This window comes from Salminus brasiliensis, chromosome 4 (assembly GCF_030463535.1).
Source record: "Salminus brasiliensis chromosome 4, fSalBra1.hap2, whole genome shotgun sequence".
Classification (NCBI taxonomy): Eukaryota; Metazoa; Chordata; class Actinopteri; order Characiformes; family Bryconidae; genus Salminus; species Salminus brasiliensis.
The window spans coordinates 20,546,197-20,561,681 of NC_132881.1; the positions used below are offsets into that span (position 1 = coordinate 20,546,197).

Below are 15,485 nucleotides of genomic sequence, written 5' to 3' on the forward strand. Positions count from 1 at the left end.
TATTCACATTAATCCCAGTAAAAGAGTCTCGCAGAGCACTAAGCTAGTCGTAGGTATTTTTAGTACTGTCTATTAATATTTGTTGTTTATCTTCTCTTATAAGCAAGTGTTTTTTTGTTTTAAATAGGCTTATGATTAGGTAAACTACTATATGAATTAAGAGACACAATATTTAATAAAAAATGTTTTAATTAATATTATTAAAAGTCACAAAAACACATAAACAATAAGAATTCAAACATTACAAATATTCTTTTAAAAAGTGAAATTATCTATTCATAACAATATCTAAAAAGTCTTAATTGTTGGACAAACAACCAGAAACGCAATCATGGTTCATGACAGCAAAGCAGTACTAACTGTTTTTATAACAAGCCCACATTTGTTATCCATGATGAAGATGATAATTTTACTTAAATGGGCAAGATGTTGCTCTATTGTTCATCTCTTATGATCCTATATCAAGGTAAATGAGGCAATCATTTAACAGATTAGCAGACAGACAGCCAACTTGAATGAAAAAGCATGCAGTTTTATGGCTTACATTTAAGCTATGGAAGAAAGTGAGATGTCAGAATGTATAGAATGAATGTCTTGCCAGACAATGCATCTTCAACATATTAAATAAAGCAAAATTGTAAAAGAGGTGTGATACTACAGGATGGTTGAAAAGCTACAGACAAACGCTGGGGGGAGCTATAGAGTCAGAAAACAAGTAGGTCCATTTGTTCAGGCTGCAAGCAGTGCAGAGCTCCAGATTCTAGATGCTTAATTCTAGATGATTAATACAGGTCTGTTGCATTTTGCTTGCTAGAGAAAAAAAGTAACTCATGGTACTGTTCCGTTTACAGAAAGGCAAGTGGTGAAACAAGTAACATTGTTTAGGCAATGCCATGTTTCATGTGTGCATTTATTATTTACACTATTAGAGGTACTTGATGTCTCCATGCATTTAGAGACACCCTTGAAAAAAATGATCATCCTGAGATTGGAAAGGTTTGCTGTTAACTTTTCTCTCATTCACTGAGCACCACATCTAGACGGGTAGTCTATATTTCATTTAATGTTGCTTCAATAGTTTGGGCCTTTATTGAAAGAATCCCTTCGAAACATTACACCATAGCACATGGAGGGATGGCACACACCAGGTGTCCCAGGTTCTCCAGGATATCCTCTTTTACCTTCTTCTCCATTACGACCAGGCAAACCTGGTTTGCCTGGATGACCTGGTTTACTGGCCCCTGGTGGACCCATTGGACCTACAACAACAAACAATATTAGCATTATAGTAAAATTAAAAAGCAAACATTTTTAAAGACTGTGTTTAATGCTTTTTCAGTGTTCTTTCAAATAATGAGCATCTTATATTTTGTTTATGAAACAGCTCCACAATTACCACAGACGCAATTAATGAACTGAAGTCAGTCATAACATTTCTTGTTGTATATGAGTCAGCATTTTCTTCATGTAAAGTCACAAGTTACAAGTTACAGTTCTTTCATAGAATATTTAAATCCATCTATTACAATTTGTTGATTATATGCAATGTCTCTATGCTGTTATTTCTGTATACTGCAATATGTTTTGTGGCAAATGTAAAATGAACCTTTGGGCCCTATCTTACACCCTATGCAAGGTGCATCACAATGCTCATTGCTATCTCACACCCTGCCAACAGTCCATTTTCATGCCTTCAATAGCAATGGTGCTTGCGAATATATCTACGCCGATGGGCGAGGTGGTCTCGAAATGTGTGTTCAGGTAAATTTCTGGTGTATTGCTATTTTGGCAATGCAAAACACATTGGAAGTGACACGCTGATTGGTTTATTGCACATTACATTGCTATCACAATGACAGGAAAAGTTTGCTGTGTCTTGGGTGTAAAGTGCAATAAACCAATCAGCGTGTCACTTCCAATGTGTTTTGCATTGCCAAATCAAACGGCTCGCCCAATTTTTGTCAGTTTGTAGATAATCGTTCTCACTGTGGTTTGCTGGAAGCCTTTAGAAATGGCTCTGTAGCCCTCTTCAGACTGATATGTTTAAATAACTATTATTTCATTATCTTTCTTATGCAAATATTTTTTGATAGTGGTGTTGTGGACTGCTTGTTGAGACTTCTGTCTTCTTCACAGTGCTGGAATGTTTCTAGTTAAGTGATGTTTAGATTCAACACGGCTGGTAATAATCAGCCATGAGTGTGTCTACTTTAATGTACCCCATGTGGTTTATTGGTTGACTGAGTAACATGGGGGCAGTTACCTTTTCACACAGGACTTGTTGATTGAATGTTAATGCTGTATTTAGTGTTCATTTAGTTATGATATATATATATATATATATATATATATATATATATATATATATATATATATATACATACTTATGTTAAATTTAGTTAAAAAAATACAAAAATGCTTGTGAAAATCCAGTTCAGCTGTGCTAAATAAGTGTTCTCACAGAAGTGTCCAGTGTAGAACAAACTGGTGCAATTAAAATAAATTAATGCAATTGTCATTATATGTTTATAAGTAACTTATTACAAATTCGTAGGAAAAAATCATTTACAACTTAAGCCACTGATCCTATAATTGGATATCTTACAATTTAGATAAATTGATTTATGTTTGTAGCCATTGGTTTGTCCTTGCCTGTAAGTCCTGGTGCACCTGGGTCTCCAATTCCTGATCGACCTTGATTACCCTTTTCACCTTTTTCTCCCGGGTCACCTGGAAATTCCCAAAGCAATTAATTCTTATATGTTTCATCATAAATTACAGTACATTTACATTTAGAAGACACTTTTATCCAGAGCGACTTACAGAAGTACTTTGCTATTTAACAAAAGTGCTTTGCTATTTACAGTACAAAAACTATAGACCTTATTGAACCTTCCAAATTTTTTTGGACTTAAAAAAACATTTGTTTATGGTCAACAATAACCTTTTATGATTTCCTTCATTTAAATGAATCAAGAGCACAATATATTGATATTAAAATAATAATAATAATATTATGTTTACTTCTCTTTAACTCAAAAATCAACAAAATATCTAATTTGGACAGGGTTGTCCAACTGTAGACCTACATGGATTCGTATCAATGGCAAATGTGAAAGTTCAGAGGTTTAATGGTCTAGTTGGACGCTATGGTATCCAACCTTTCAAAATAGCTAATAAGTACCATGGTCCAATAGATGGGTTTCCTGTTTAGAAACGTTACTGCATTCGCATGCAGTCATTTTGCAAAAGCTTTGTTTTGTTTTTCATCTTCTACAATATTTATCAAAGGGATGTGATCCCCTTGGAATATTAAACATTTTCCATCCATTTTCTCACATAACATACTGTTGTGGTTGGACGATTACAAACAATATTGGACTAAATATGATATATTTAGAATCAACAATACACATCCACGTCTAATATTTGGTCCCTTAGCAAATTGCAGGTCCCTTAAATGTCCCTTAGCAAATTGCAGGTTGCATAAGCAAGAATTCTGATTGGATATTTGATCACTCTTGGCAAAACACAAGTACAGGTGTAATCTTTTCAATATAGTTGAGAATGGGACTTTAGGAGGACCATTTCAAAAGCTTAGCCTCATTAATCCATAGCTGTTGGTTTGAGGTTATTAGGAGTGTAACGGTTCGCCTCTTTCACGATTCGGTTTAGTACTCAGTTTATGGGTCACAGTTTGGTAAAACAGTTACATTTCATATAAAGTTACAGAGAAAATACAATGAATGAATCCGAGTTTTAAACATATGTAATTTAAATTATGCAGTTCATATCTTACCATCTGGCAAAACATGCAAGAATATCCAGTCCACTACCGTAAGACCCTGAAGCAGAAGCTAAACACACTGCTCCACATGGACTGATCTAGACCCTCTACAACATCCATTTTAGTAACATCAGTTGATGTTGAGCCACTGGACCAGTTCGAAATAACTCTATTAAGTTTATATTTCCTGTCAAAATTCAGGTTGCCCATTACTTTAATTTTTTCATTGTTACATTTGTTTATATGGTATAACACATGAGTGTGCCAGTAGAAAAAGACATAATGTATGTTGTTACCTTTCATGCCAGGGATGCCTGGCCTCCCAGGTAAGCCACGATGTCCCTGCATCCCGCTAGATCCTGGCACTCCTGGAAAACCTCTTGAACCTTGGGGACCCACAGGCCCAGGTATTCCAGGAGGGCCTGTCCTTGTATGACAGTGGTCACAACTTCTCTGTTGACTGTGCTGACTGCTTAGTAGAAGTGAGGGAATCTCCGCTGCAATGAAAAGATTATGACTAACATAAGACAGGACAAACTCAAATATCATTTTAACTTTTTTTTTTCTTTGTTTATGAAAGACTCAAAGACGTTCTAAGGTTCAGTCTAGTGCTTTCTTGTCCCAAGCTTACACTGTTTCTTTACCCTGAATTCAGTTTGAAGGGCACCTATTAGTAGACCACAAGTAAATAAGATGCTCAGTGTTTATTAACCGGTGTACTGCTTTACCTAACCTGAGTTTGTTTGGTCATGTTAATGATCTGGTGTTTCAAACTCCCCATTTCTAGGAACGTACCCAGTGTTGCTTACAATTGCAGTCTTATACATGCCCTGGGATAGATATGTGGGCAAAAATATGTCGAGATCCTGCTTGAGAAGCACTGGTCTAAGCAATCCCTAATCTATGCTATAGTTCCCTTGATTCCTAGTTTGTTAGGAATCACACTGACATATCTGACATAAAAACATAAAGATGTAAACAAAAGTCATATAGTAAAATATCACATCTGATTGGGCAGATTTTATGATTTAGCAGTGATATAATAATAATAATAATAATAATAATAATAATAGTAGTAGTAGTAGTAATAATTTCCACTGGCCTAAGGATCTCTCATACGGGTGCTTTCAGATGATGTGTCTTTAATTTAGCCAAGTGTGAACATGCCCTCAATGCACCAACAAAATAGTTGAATGATTCAAATGTTTCAAGTGGTTGCACCCAAACAAAATGTTACATCAACAGAATTGCTTTCAATTAGTTTTTTTTTTTTTGGCAAGTATTGTGTTGATGTAACATATTATATTTGTTTGTAACCACTAGACACATTTAAATGATGTAAATTCAAAGAATCTTTTCTCTTTCTGACATCTGCTTTGCTTTTCTGAGAAATAATGATAGGAAAATAACAATAATAAAATGCTAGATCCACTACTTATGATGACTGAAAGAAAAGAAATCTGGAAGAACAGAGAATGTTCTTTCTAGAGTAAATTTAACCATGAACAAAGGGCTTTCTAATGCTGGCAAGGAAGCTAGGAGAATTTAAAGGACATGTAGACTGACACTGAACTTTATAGCTGGTAGGCAGATAATGATTTTGCATCGCAAATCTGAAGTTAACAAAGTACACTCACAACTAATTTTGCAACAGCATTCGGTGCCCATGCTTATGTTTGGGGAATGAGCAATTGGAAGGCACTGACTATATTTTTCAGTTTCAATGCAGCTTTTTTCACATTATTGACTTATGTAAAGCACTAAAAAGGATAAAGGTAAAGGATAAAGGTGCACGTATTCGTCACTGTACAGTGTGGACTGTACAGCGAAATGTGTCCTCCGCATTTAACCCATCTGGTAGTGAACACACACTCACACACACACACGTGTTAGGGGCAGTGAGTACACACACACACCCAGAGCGGTGGGCAGCCAACTCCAGCGCCCGGGGAGCAGAGAGGGTAAAGGGCCTTGCTCAAGGGCCCAACAGTGGCAGCTTGCCGAGCCCGGGAATCGAACCCACAACCCTGTTATCGATATCCCGGCGCTCTAACCGCTGAGCCACCGCTGCCCCTTTTTTTATTTATTTATTTATTTATTTATTTTTTTATTTTTTTTTTTTTTTTTAAAGGAAAATGTCTGCAATGTCTGTTATTAATGATTACTTTGTTTCTGTCTACTCCAAGATATCCAAAGTAGGGTTTTAAGGTTGGCAATTTTTATGTTATGTACATTTCTAAAGCTTTTTGTCTAAAGCAGAAACATGCGCTGTTGTCTTGTGTTATTATGAATACTTACATCGAAGGACCTCTCTGCATATCTGTTGAATATGTTGTTCAGATAGCTCTCTTCCCTGCAAAATCAAAGGATCCTTTATGTCAAACCTATGGCAGCTAAAAGAACATTGTCCTGTACCATTAAAATGACAGATTATTCATATAGTACTTATATTCATTCACTATTTTCATTCTTATAAATGGGAAAACATGAATGAAACTGGCAATTTGTCTTTTAAAAGCATTTAAGCTACAGTGTTCTTGATTTTTTTTCTCTAAAGTCTAGTTTGAAGTTCTTTTTTTGTTGCAGTCCTTTGATGTGCCAAAAAGTTGAAGTGCATAGTAAAAAAATGAAATCTTTATTCAGGTGTACCTCTTGTACCTCTCAGAATTTTGGACTCCATGGCTGACAAAGGGCTGTTGGATATTGTGAAGGATAAAACTGAGGGGTGTGTCTCCCAATATCTACATTCATTTCCAAAGTCTGAGTATGTTCAGTTTCAAGTTGTTTTGACTGCACCAGATCACCAGACATTTAACCTCCTGCCACTCTGTGGAAAATACTTCTCCCAGCCACACCTGATATTTCATGCCTGTCAGGAAAGCTACTGTTACAGTGGCAGGGGATACAGTGAGCCAGGAGACTTTGGAGGAGAGGATTTTTGGCACAATGGTGTTGAATGTCAAGCTGAATTCCACAGACAGGATCCTTTACTGGGCAGTAAAGGTGTTGCAGAATGTGGTGCAGTCCCATGTCAACTGCATCACCCACTGACCTATTTGCCCGGTAGACAATCTGTAGGCAGGTGTCCTGTAACATCATTCATAAGGGACACCATCAGTCCTTCAAAAGACCTCTTGTTTTTCAGCTTTTCAGTGTAGCTTATTTTAGCCACTCTGATATCCTTTGTTAATGAGTGTTTTTGTGCAAGGCCCTACATCCCTCCTGTAGGCATCTGCCTTGCCTGACATAGCAGTCTTACTTTGGTCGTTAACCATAGCTTGTTGTAACTGCATGTGCAGAATGTTTTGATTGGACACGCATTTTCTACAAACAATTATTTAAGATAACAGTGTCAGTCAGTTCTTTCAGGTTGTCAGTTCCGCAGTTCTTGCTTTGCCTCTCTGGTTGATTTCATTACTGTTTTTACTACAGGCTTTTCAGAATTTAGTTTCTGCTTGTTGGTTGGAATAAGATAAACCAAACAGTACTCAGAGTGCCCCAAAGCTGCCTGGGGAACACAGCGAAATGCATCTGCATATTTTGATTCCAAAACGGTTATCTGGTCAATCTGAGTTTGCAGCATGTCATTTATGCTTACTTGCGGTAGGATGTAAAGACCAACTAGTATGAAGGAGAAAAACTCCTGCAGTGAATGGCTTGCAAGTAATGAACAATGTCTTTAAGTTGGTGCTGCAGTATTGATTTTGTTAATGTAGCAAATTCCATTGCCTTTCCTTTTCCCCAGTATAGATGAAAGTCCTGCAGTAGTCCAGAAGTATTTTGCTGTCAGGGATTGAATTGCTGGGCCAGATCTCAGTAAAGCAAAGGGCAGAGTTCATTGAGGAGAAGCAGCTCATCAATTTTGTTGGGCAGGAAGCCGGAATTCACAAGCTGAATTGACTGAACCACAGTTAGAAATCCCCGCTTCACATTCACACCAGTGCACTTCCCCCATTTATGTCTGTGTCTCACAAATAGCTGCTTTTCCTACGGCAACGATTACCAAAAAATTACAGGGTCTGTAAAAACTGACAGAAAATCATCTAAGGTGACCTGCCTTATGTTAACCAGTTATTCCTTGGTGTAACTAATCAGGTTTGAGTATTACACTTTTAAAAGCAGAAGACCACTCAAGTAGAACCCTGTAAAATGTGACATTTAAACAGTGGGGATTATGAATTGTGGACAAAATGAAATCTCTAGCAGGGTTTCATCTTTAGGCTGACCACCAGGGTAGAGATCCAATAAAGTCCTTCTCATTAGCAAGTTTGCATCATTTGAGTATTTATATATATAATCTCGTAGTTGATCTCATTTAAATTGTTCTGACCGAATAGACATATTATGATACTAATTACAATGTAACCACATATAATAAATAAAATACCAAACCGCTGACTCTGTTACCATTTCACACAAACAAAAGATGGGGGGACATTAAAAAGCTGATTATTAAAAACTAATAATTATGTTGACCACACTATAATAAAGTCATTACATAAAGTCCATAAAGTACATAATTGTGTCAAGTTAATGCCCCTGCTGTTCTGAGAATGGTCCATCATCCATGTATTTGGTTAGCAACAAACAGGCTTTAACATTAATTGGTAAGAAATACAATGTATTTACAATAAGATAAATGTGTTCATGGTTATGATATCACAACTATGATGAATTCATAAAAACAGTCTGTAGTTCTACCTACTTTACACATAAGGGTGCAGGAAGAGTAAATGGTATATTCCAACAGAAACAGTACATACTGGCCGTCCTTCAGGTCCAGGTTGTCCCGGGGGGCCAGAGTTTCCACTCTGTCCTCTTGGTCCAGGGGGACCTGGCTGCCCGGGTTGTCCTGGCTGTCCCTGGTGGCCTGTCTGTCCCCTCTGGCCAGGCTCTCCTGTTGTCCCTTTCTGACATGCACACAAGCACAGCATCAGCAAACAATTAAAACAGCCAACCCCAGTACCCTTAATATAATTTAGATGATAGGAGAATATGTGAGTTTGATTGCAAAAGGTCCAGTATATGTGTGACTTTAGTTAAATTGATTTCTGTTATAATGATTATCACAACACTTGTAACACGTGATGCGAACAATCACTATCGATTTTTTGCCATCATGTGAAAGAAAAATAGGGGGGAAGAATGTGGAATGAAAATAGCAGTGGCATTAAAAGAGGGTAAGAATGGAAAAACTGTGTTGCTGGGGTGTGCCTCAGATATCTTGATCTTTTGGATGAATGTTAAAACGATTTGCAAAGATAACCTCAATAACATTTGCAAAATGCTTGCAGTCAATTTTGCAACCATGAACAAAATGATCAAAAAGGAAACCATGATCTTTCAAGGTCCAGCTATGACATATGACTTCTATGTATACTGTTTTTTTCTTGTGCTAACTCATTAAACATTCTTGCTGCTTTAGGCTTCAATTTGGTTCATTCATAGGGTTTCTGTCTGAATCAAAAGCATTTTTTGTCAATTTAAAACAATTAACTAAATAGTAATTTGATTCAATGGTTTGATTCAGTGATTTCTAAATGCCCAGCCCTTATATTTCATTGCTGAAAATGAAATCAGTCACATTAGTGTAAATAAACAGTAATGTTTTTCTTAAACTGGTGATTCCAAACTTGCTCATATACAAGTTGTGCTTAGAACACAATGTGAGTAGAGTGAATGCATCTGAAGGATGACACAAACACAAGTAAAAAATGGCATTAGATCCAATTACACATGCTAATTATGCTCTCTTTGTAATTAAAAATGCAGTTGGTCAGTGTTCTAAACAGACACAGAAATGTATTATATTGCCCATCCCCCATTAAGTAACAGAATAAACAAAACTGATTATTATTCCCAGAGCAACCATTATGCTTTTAACCAATTCAAAACAAAGCAAAATATTGACCCACCTCTCCTTTTTGGCCCGTTGACCCAGTCAACCCCTGTTTGTGAAGAACGTTTTGTAGTTTGTGTCATTTTTGTGAAATGGGTGTGTCCACAGCTGGATCAAAAAGTCCTTCATTTTGGTGCAGTTATCATGCTAATGTTAGTTAATTTGGCAGGCAAAAATAGTTAAAACACAAAGTAAAACATAAAAGTGTCATTGGGCAGTAGTGGGGTGATTTGTGTGTGGAGCTGCTCTTAATGTGAGCTAACTTAACAGTTATCAGGCTACCATAAACAGTATAAACACAGAAGTGAACATAATTATAAAAATGTCCTTTTGCCAAACCATGTCTAAAGTGTAGTGATTGGCTATCCAAATCACATATAACATTTTGTGTAAATTAAGATGGACTTACATTATTACCAGGTTTTCCTGTATCTCCTTTCTCCCCTTTCAAGCCCTTTTGAAATAGAAAGAGAATATGTTAAATGTTCATTTAAATAAACATTTTCAACTACAATTTGCAGTTTTAAATCAACACAAAATGCTGGATAAACGCATGACATGACATTGCTAAACAAATAAAATATGCTGAGCAACCTGATAATGTAATGTAACAGTAAACTTTTTGCTGAAGGACAAAAATGTATTTCCTTTATGTTTTGAAAAGTATAGCCATTATTCTGATACACTTCAACCTGAACATTTATATTAACCAGTAATATTACAGAATGTTTTTTTCTCCCCACCACATCACCTGTCATCAAGTTAAAACACCATTATGTCATTATGTCTGCTCCTTGCATAGAGGCTAAAGAATATAGAATGCTTTATTTGATTTGAAATCTGATTTAGCTGACATGCCTCCTGCCTAATATGTTACTAAAGATCTGAGACCTTGCATTGTAAAACATTGCATAAGATTTATACAATAAGATTGTATGCATTGTATCATTCAAGACAAAGCTCTCAATTGGACATTGAATAATACATTCCACAGACTGGAACAAAAATAACACTGTACACACATGCTGTTAGTTTGTTGTCAGGCTGTACAGAAAACATTGCCTTATTAGTCATAAACACTGACTTTTAAAGACTTTATAAGACAAACATGTCAAAACACAGAATTCACTGTCATTCAGTGGATGCCTGCCATAAATTTTAAAGTAGGACTTCCACATACCTCTCCCCCTCTTTCACCTGTTTCTCCACTTTCACCCTAACAGAAAAAAACAGAAAAGCAGATATTATTGCATGGAATAAAGAAGTATTACAATAGTGTTACAGTGCATATAATTGTATCTTTAATACCTTATGTCCTTTTATTCCAGGCATTCCAGGATGTCCTGGCTGACCTGGGCTTCCCAGCTCACCAGATTGGCCCTAACAAGAAGAAGTCAAATTAATTAGAATTGTAGATATATGACTTTGTTATATACATTAAAGCTATATTACTGTATGTAGACAAAGTATGTGGACACTGCTTGTAATCAACGGGTTTGGATATTTTAAAACATCCATACCTGAGAGTAGCAAAAATGTCAGGAGCTTCATGCATTGGATTTCCATGTTCAAGCCATGTCTAAGTGCACCATGTACAATGTCAAACATTGGGAACAGTAGTGTAAAGCACAGCACTATTGGACTCATAATAGTAATGAATAGTACTTCAGAATCTGGTCTTATGGATCAGTCTGGGTTCAGTGTGTGCAAGCACAATGCTAACTTTTTTGAATGCAGTGTGCCAACTGTAAAGTTGAACATTTGGAATACACTGCAATTCTAATAAGTCAGACGTTATTGTCCAACATATACTCTCAACGTCACTAATGCTCTTCTGGCTGAATAGAAGTAAAACCCTGTAGGCATGTTACACAATCTTGTAAAAAACCTTACTATATGATTGGTTATGGTTAGCAGTAAAGAGGACAACTTCTTTTAACCCTGCAAAATAGGCAACGGAAAGTGCTACAGCATGTGACGGTGCAGTCTTTAAATCCTGCCCATAAAGTCACTGTGCTGTAACAGCCAATAAAATTTCACAAGTTGATAAGTTTATGCATAGTAATTAACAAAAAAACAAGAAATACTGAGTAAACATGCATTCTAAACATGGTATCAGATGTAACAATGACTTACATACACAGTTAAAAGCTTTGACAAGATGAAATTGTTTAATTGCCGTTGTTCTGTTCTACTCTGACTACAAGTTTTTGATTATTATTGATAATCTTTATTCTTTATTCACTAAAATAACTGTTATTAGTAAAAATACATACTGTGACTGTCTGCAGGAAAAACATGTAGATTCATGATAAGTTTTTAGTAAAAGGTGAAAGTGTTTTGAACTTTTAATCCAGGTGAATGTAAATAAAGTAAATCAACATAGAAAACTGAACATGGTAAACATTGAGTCTCAAGACAGTGATATGGAAATTAATTGAGCAACAGATAAAACTCTGGCTACAGGAGTACAACTGGTTATTATGTCAAGTCTCTTTATCATGTATCTTAGTCAGGTATCGGTTGTATAGGTAGTTAAAAAAACAACAGCAAAACATAGCACTTAATATTGTCTGAAAATACTGACTATCTATGGCTTTTCACAGAGCTCATTTTTTTTCACCACCAGACTCAATCGTGCTCTCTTTTGGCTTGCTAATTCCTAATTCTAATTCTTGGTTTAACAGTTGCTAAATGAACTAAGTTTGCCGTTCTGATATCTCCATGTATGCAGTACCTTTTGGAACGCTGTTTTGTGTAAATCAGCACCTTTAGCAATGTCATGGTTATGTTGGTAACCAGCAAAAGGTACTGGATCATTAGAGCTTTAGAGACTATGCATGACTTAATACAAAATTCTTAATACAATATCAGTCCACTTCTATCAACACTTCATTGGCTCCCAGTTAAATTCCGTATTGAATACAAAATACTTTTATTAACATATAAAGCCTTTCATGGCCTCGCTCCTGAGTACCTGCGGGATCTTATTACATATTAGGAACCATCAAGACTACTTAGATCTCAGGGTGCTGGCCTCTTACTCGTTCCCAAAATTCAGAAAACCTCAGCAGGGGGAAGAGCCTTTTCTTATAAAGCCCCCAACTCTGAAATAACCTTCCAGATAATGTTCAGGACTCAGACAGAGTCTCAATCTTTAAATCTAAGCTGAAAACCTATATGTTTACTTTAGCTTTTGGTAATTAATGTTTCTTAGATAAAGGCTGCAGGTCCAGGGGTTCGCGGACCCAGGGAATTGTAGTACACTGAGATGCTGGAGCTGTCGTCTCACTGCTTACACGCGATCACTTAGGTTTGTGGGCGGTGGAGCAGATATATGCTGGTGTTTTCAGGGTGCCCCCGTGTCTGTGTTACCTTCTGGCTCTCTCCTTTTAATTAGGCTGTTATAGTCAGACCTGCCGGAGTCGTCAGACACACTCTGATACTGCTCAACATTCTCTGCTCCATAAAATTCCTAACTTTCTCTTTTTACCTTCTCCAAGTAAATGGCCACCCAGCCCGACCTGCTGGAAGATTGCCCACTGAGGTCGCCTCTCCCTGCGTCAAACCAGCTGCCACCTACCGGTCCAACCAGCAGGCCCCCCACCCACCACCACCCATAGCAGACCAGCAGCTCACCCGCCTACCACTGCTACCTGTTTAATGACCATGTTAAAACCTAAATGGACTTGTAACTATCTACCACTATTAATATCACCACTATTAACTATCTGTTGTATCTGGTTTGGTAATTTTTATCATTAATGTTTAAATAGTTCTGACCAGAGGAGGATGGGTCCCCCTTGTAAGTCTTGGTTCCTCCCAAGGTTTTTTCCTTCAGCTCTGAGGGAGTTTTTCCTTGCCACTGTCGCCGTTGGCTTGCTCACTGGGGGTCTTTGATCCTTCATGTCTTTTTCTTTTATTAATTACTAATTATGTAAAGCTGCTTTGTGACGACAACAGTTGTAAAAAGCGCTATACAAATCAATCTGACTTGACTTAACTTAAGTACCTAAAGACGTGATGTAGCCAGGAAGACCCTACCAGACCAGTCCCCTCTCCCCTCAAGTTTTTTTTTTTAAGTTATTTATCTTTGTCACAGTTGTTATATATCACTGGATTTAGTAATGAATTTAAATATGCATGTTTGCATACAGACCTGTTGCCCAGGGAGCCCTGGTTGACCTGCTTCCCCGTTGTCTCCTTTACTGCCCTAATTATGTTAAAATAAAATAATAAATTAACAAGATAAAGAATAACATTTCCTTTATGAGGATGTAAAATATAGTCTAATCACCAGAACATAAGATGAAACTACTAAAACTAGTATTACCTGTGTTTCATGAAGTTTTTACTTTTTTCTTTATTTCACAGTAAGCAAAAGCCAAACCAAGCCAATCCAAACTAATGCATTTTCTGAGCATTTTAACAATACATGTTACAATTCGATAGTCCTTGTAATTCATATCCAGAGAAACTTTGAATAAAGCTGTTCTTGATAATCCTTCCTCAGCTACACTCCAATTAGAGCGCAAAAAACATGCATTACAACCTTAGGTCCAGGTAATCCGGATGGCCCAGGCATTCCAGGCAAACCAGTCTCGCCCTATAAAAATGTACATGCAATTGTTAACATATACAGAAATGAATTAAAAAGCTCTGTACCGAGCAGTAGGTGTTTATTTACTAAGTAGAACACATATTTTACAATAGATACAAGTAACATTCATACAAAAAGTAGTGGTTAATGTAGTAACCAGGCTTTGTTCTAGCTCACATGATATCAACTGCATTTCTCAAAATTGTTATTTTTTACTGTATTTATGTGCATATTTTTTTTACATGTTTCACAACAGGCTATGTCAGTGTCTGAATTTTTGTGTCCTGCAGTCCTGTCCTGTAGGATCCTTGTAGATTCACATAGATTCACGTAGATTGTTCATACTGTAAGGAATTTATGTTTGTCATCTGATGATTAAAGATATACATGCAGATTCAAATGTTCATGTTCAGTAAACAGGTATTTAAACAACACTTCCAGACATTGAAGCAAAAAGCATTGTTATATATTTAAAATATGCATACATTGGGCGTCCAGGTTATGCTCCTTTCTCTGGCTTGGACCCAGGTTTAAATCCTGATGTTGTCCAGCCATAACCGGAATTAGAGAACACACAATTAGTCCTGCTTTGATGATTCCTTTTTACCTTACGACACTGAGTGAACAGCTGTTCAAAATGTTTTTTTGGATTTATGAACCCCCATTTTGGATTAATGGAATTACATGACACAATGGATAATGGATAATGTATATTAGCATTTAATTTTTCATATTTTCAGGTTCATAATATTTCAGTGTTTCCTTTGAAATTTCATGACTTCACGTAAAAAAAAAAGAAGTTATAATCGAACATGTACGCTGACTGTGAATTTAGTTGTGTAGAAAGGTGCGCTTTTCAATTATTTGCACGGTGAAGTGTTTTTGTCCACCTACAGTACAAAAGTACAAAATGCTTGTTGTTTCATTTCCCCGTGGTACATTAATTGGGCTAGTGTATTAGTAGCCTAGCTAAACAAATAGTCTGTTTTTAAACATTTTTAAAAACATCATAACATCATAACATTTTTAATAAATCTTTTAAATAAAATATTTAGCTGCTGTCCTCTTTTATATGATAACTTGTGATACAATGTGAAGTGTACACAGTACATGTAGTCATTATATGCATATTTTCCTCTTGACTAGATATACAGTGGGGAAAAAAGTATTTAGTCAGTCACCAATTGTTCAAGTTCTCC

At 36.4% G+C, this 15,485-nt stretch overlaps 1 protein-coding gene across 3 annotated transcripts in view; it reads right to left on the reverse strand.

Moving 5' to 3' along the window:
* Nucleotides 1-212: 212 nt before the first annotated feature.
* The window catches only part of col21a1 (collagen, type XXI, alpha 1), a 35,039-nt gene continuing 19,766 nt past the window's right edge, over nt 213-15,485 (reverse strand). Inside the window, exons 18-28 of one of the 3 annotated variants that reach the window (XM_072677567.1) lie at nt 14,239-14,292; nt 13,846-13,899; nt 10,995-11,066; nt 10,867-10,902; nt 10,096-10,140; nt 9,703-9,735; nt 8,551-8,697; nt 6,086-6,140; nt 4,084-4,284; nt 2,653-2,730; nt 213-1,259 (exon numbers count right to left, since the gene is read on the reverse strand). In XM_072677567.1, coding sequence (XP_072533668.1) covers nt 1,072-1,259; nt 2,653-2,730; nt 4,084-4,284; nt 6,086-6,140; nt 8,551-8,697; nt 9,703-9,735; nt 10,096-10,140; nt 10,867-10,902; nt 10,995-11,066; nt 13,846-13,899; nt 14,239-14,292 — 963 coding nt within the window. In that variant the 3' untranslated portion in view covers nt 213-1,071. Of the gene's footprint in view, nt 1,260-2,652; nt 2,731-4,083; nt 4,285-6,085; nt 6,141-8,550; nt 8,698-9,702; nt 9,736-10,095; nt 10,141-10,866; nt 10,903-10,994; nt 11,067-13,845; nt 13,900-14,238; nt 14,293-15,485 lie in introns of those variants that run through there. The other 2 variants (XM_072677568.1, XM_072677569.1) reach the window with 2 other exon arrangements.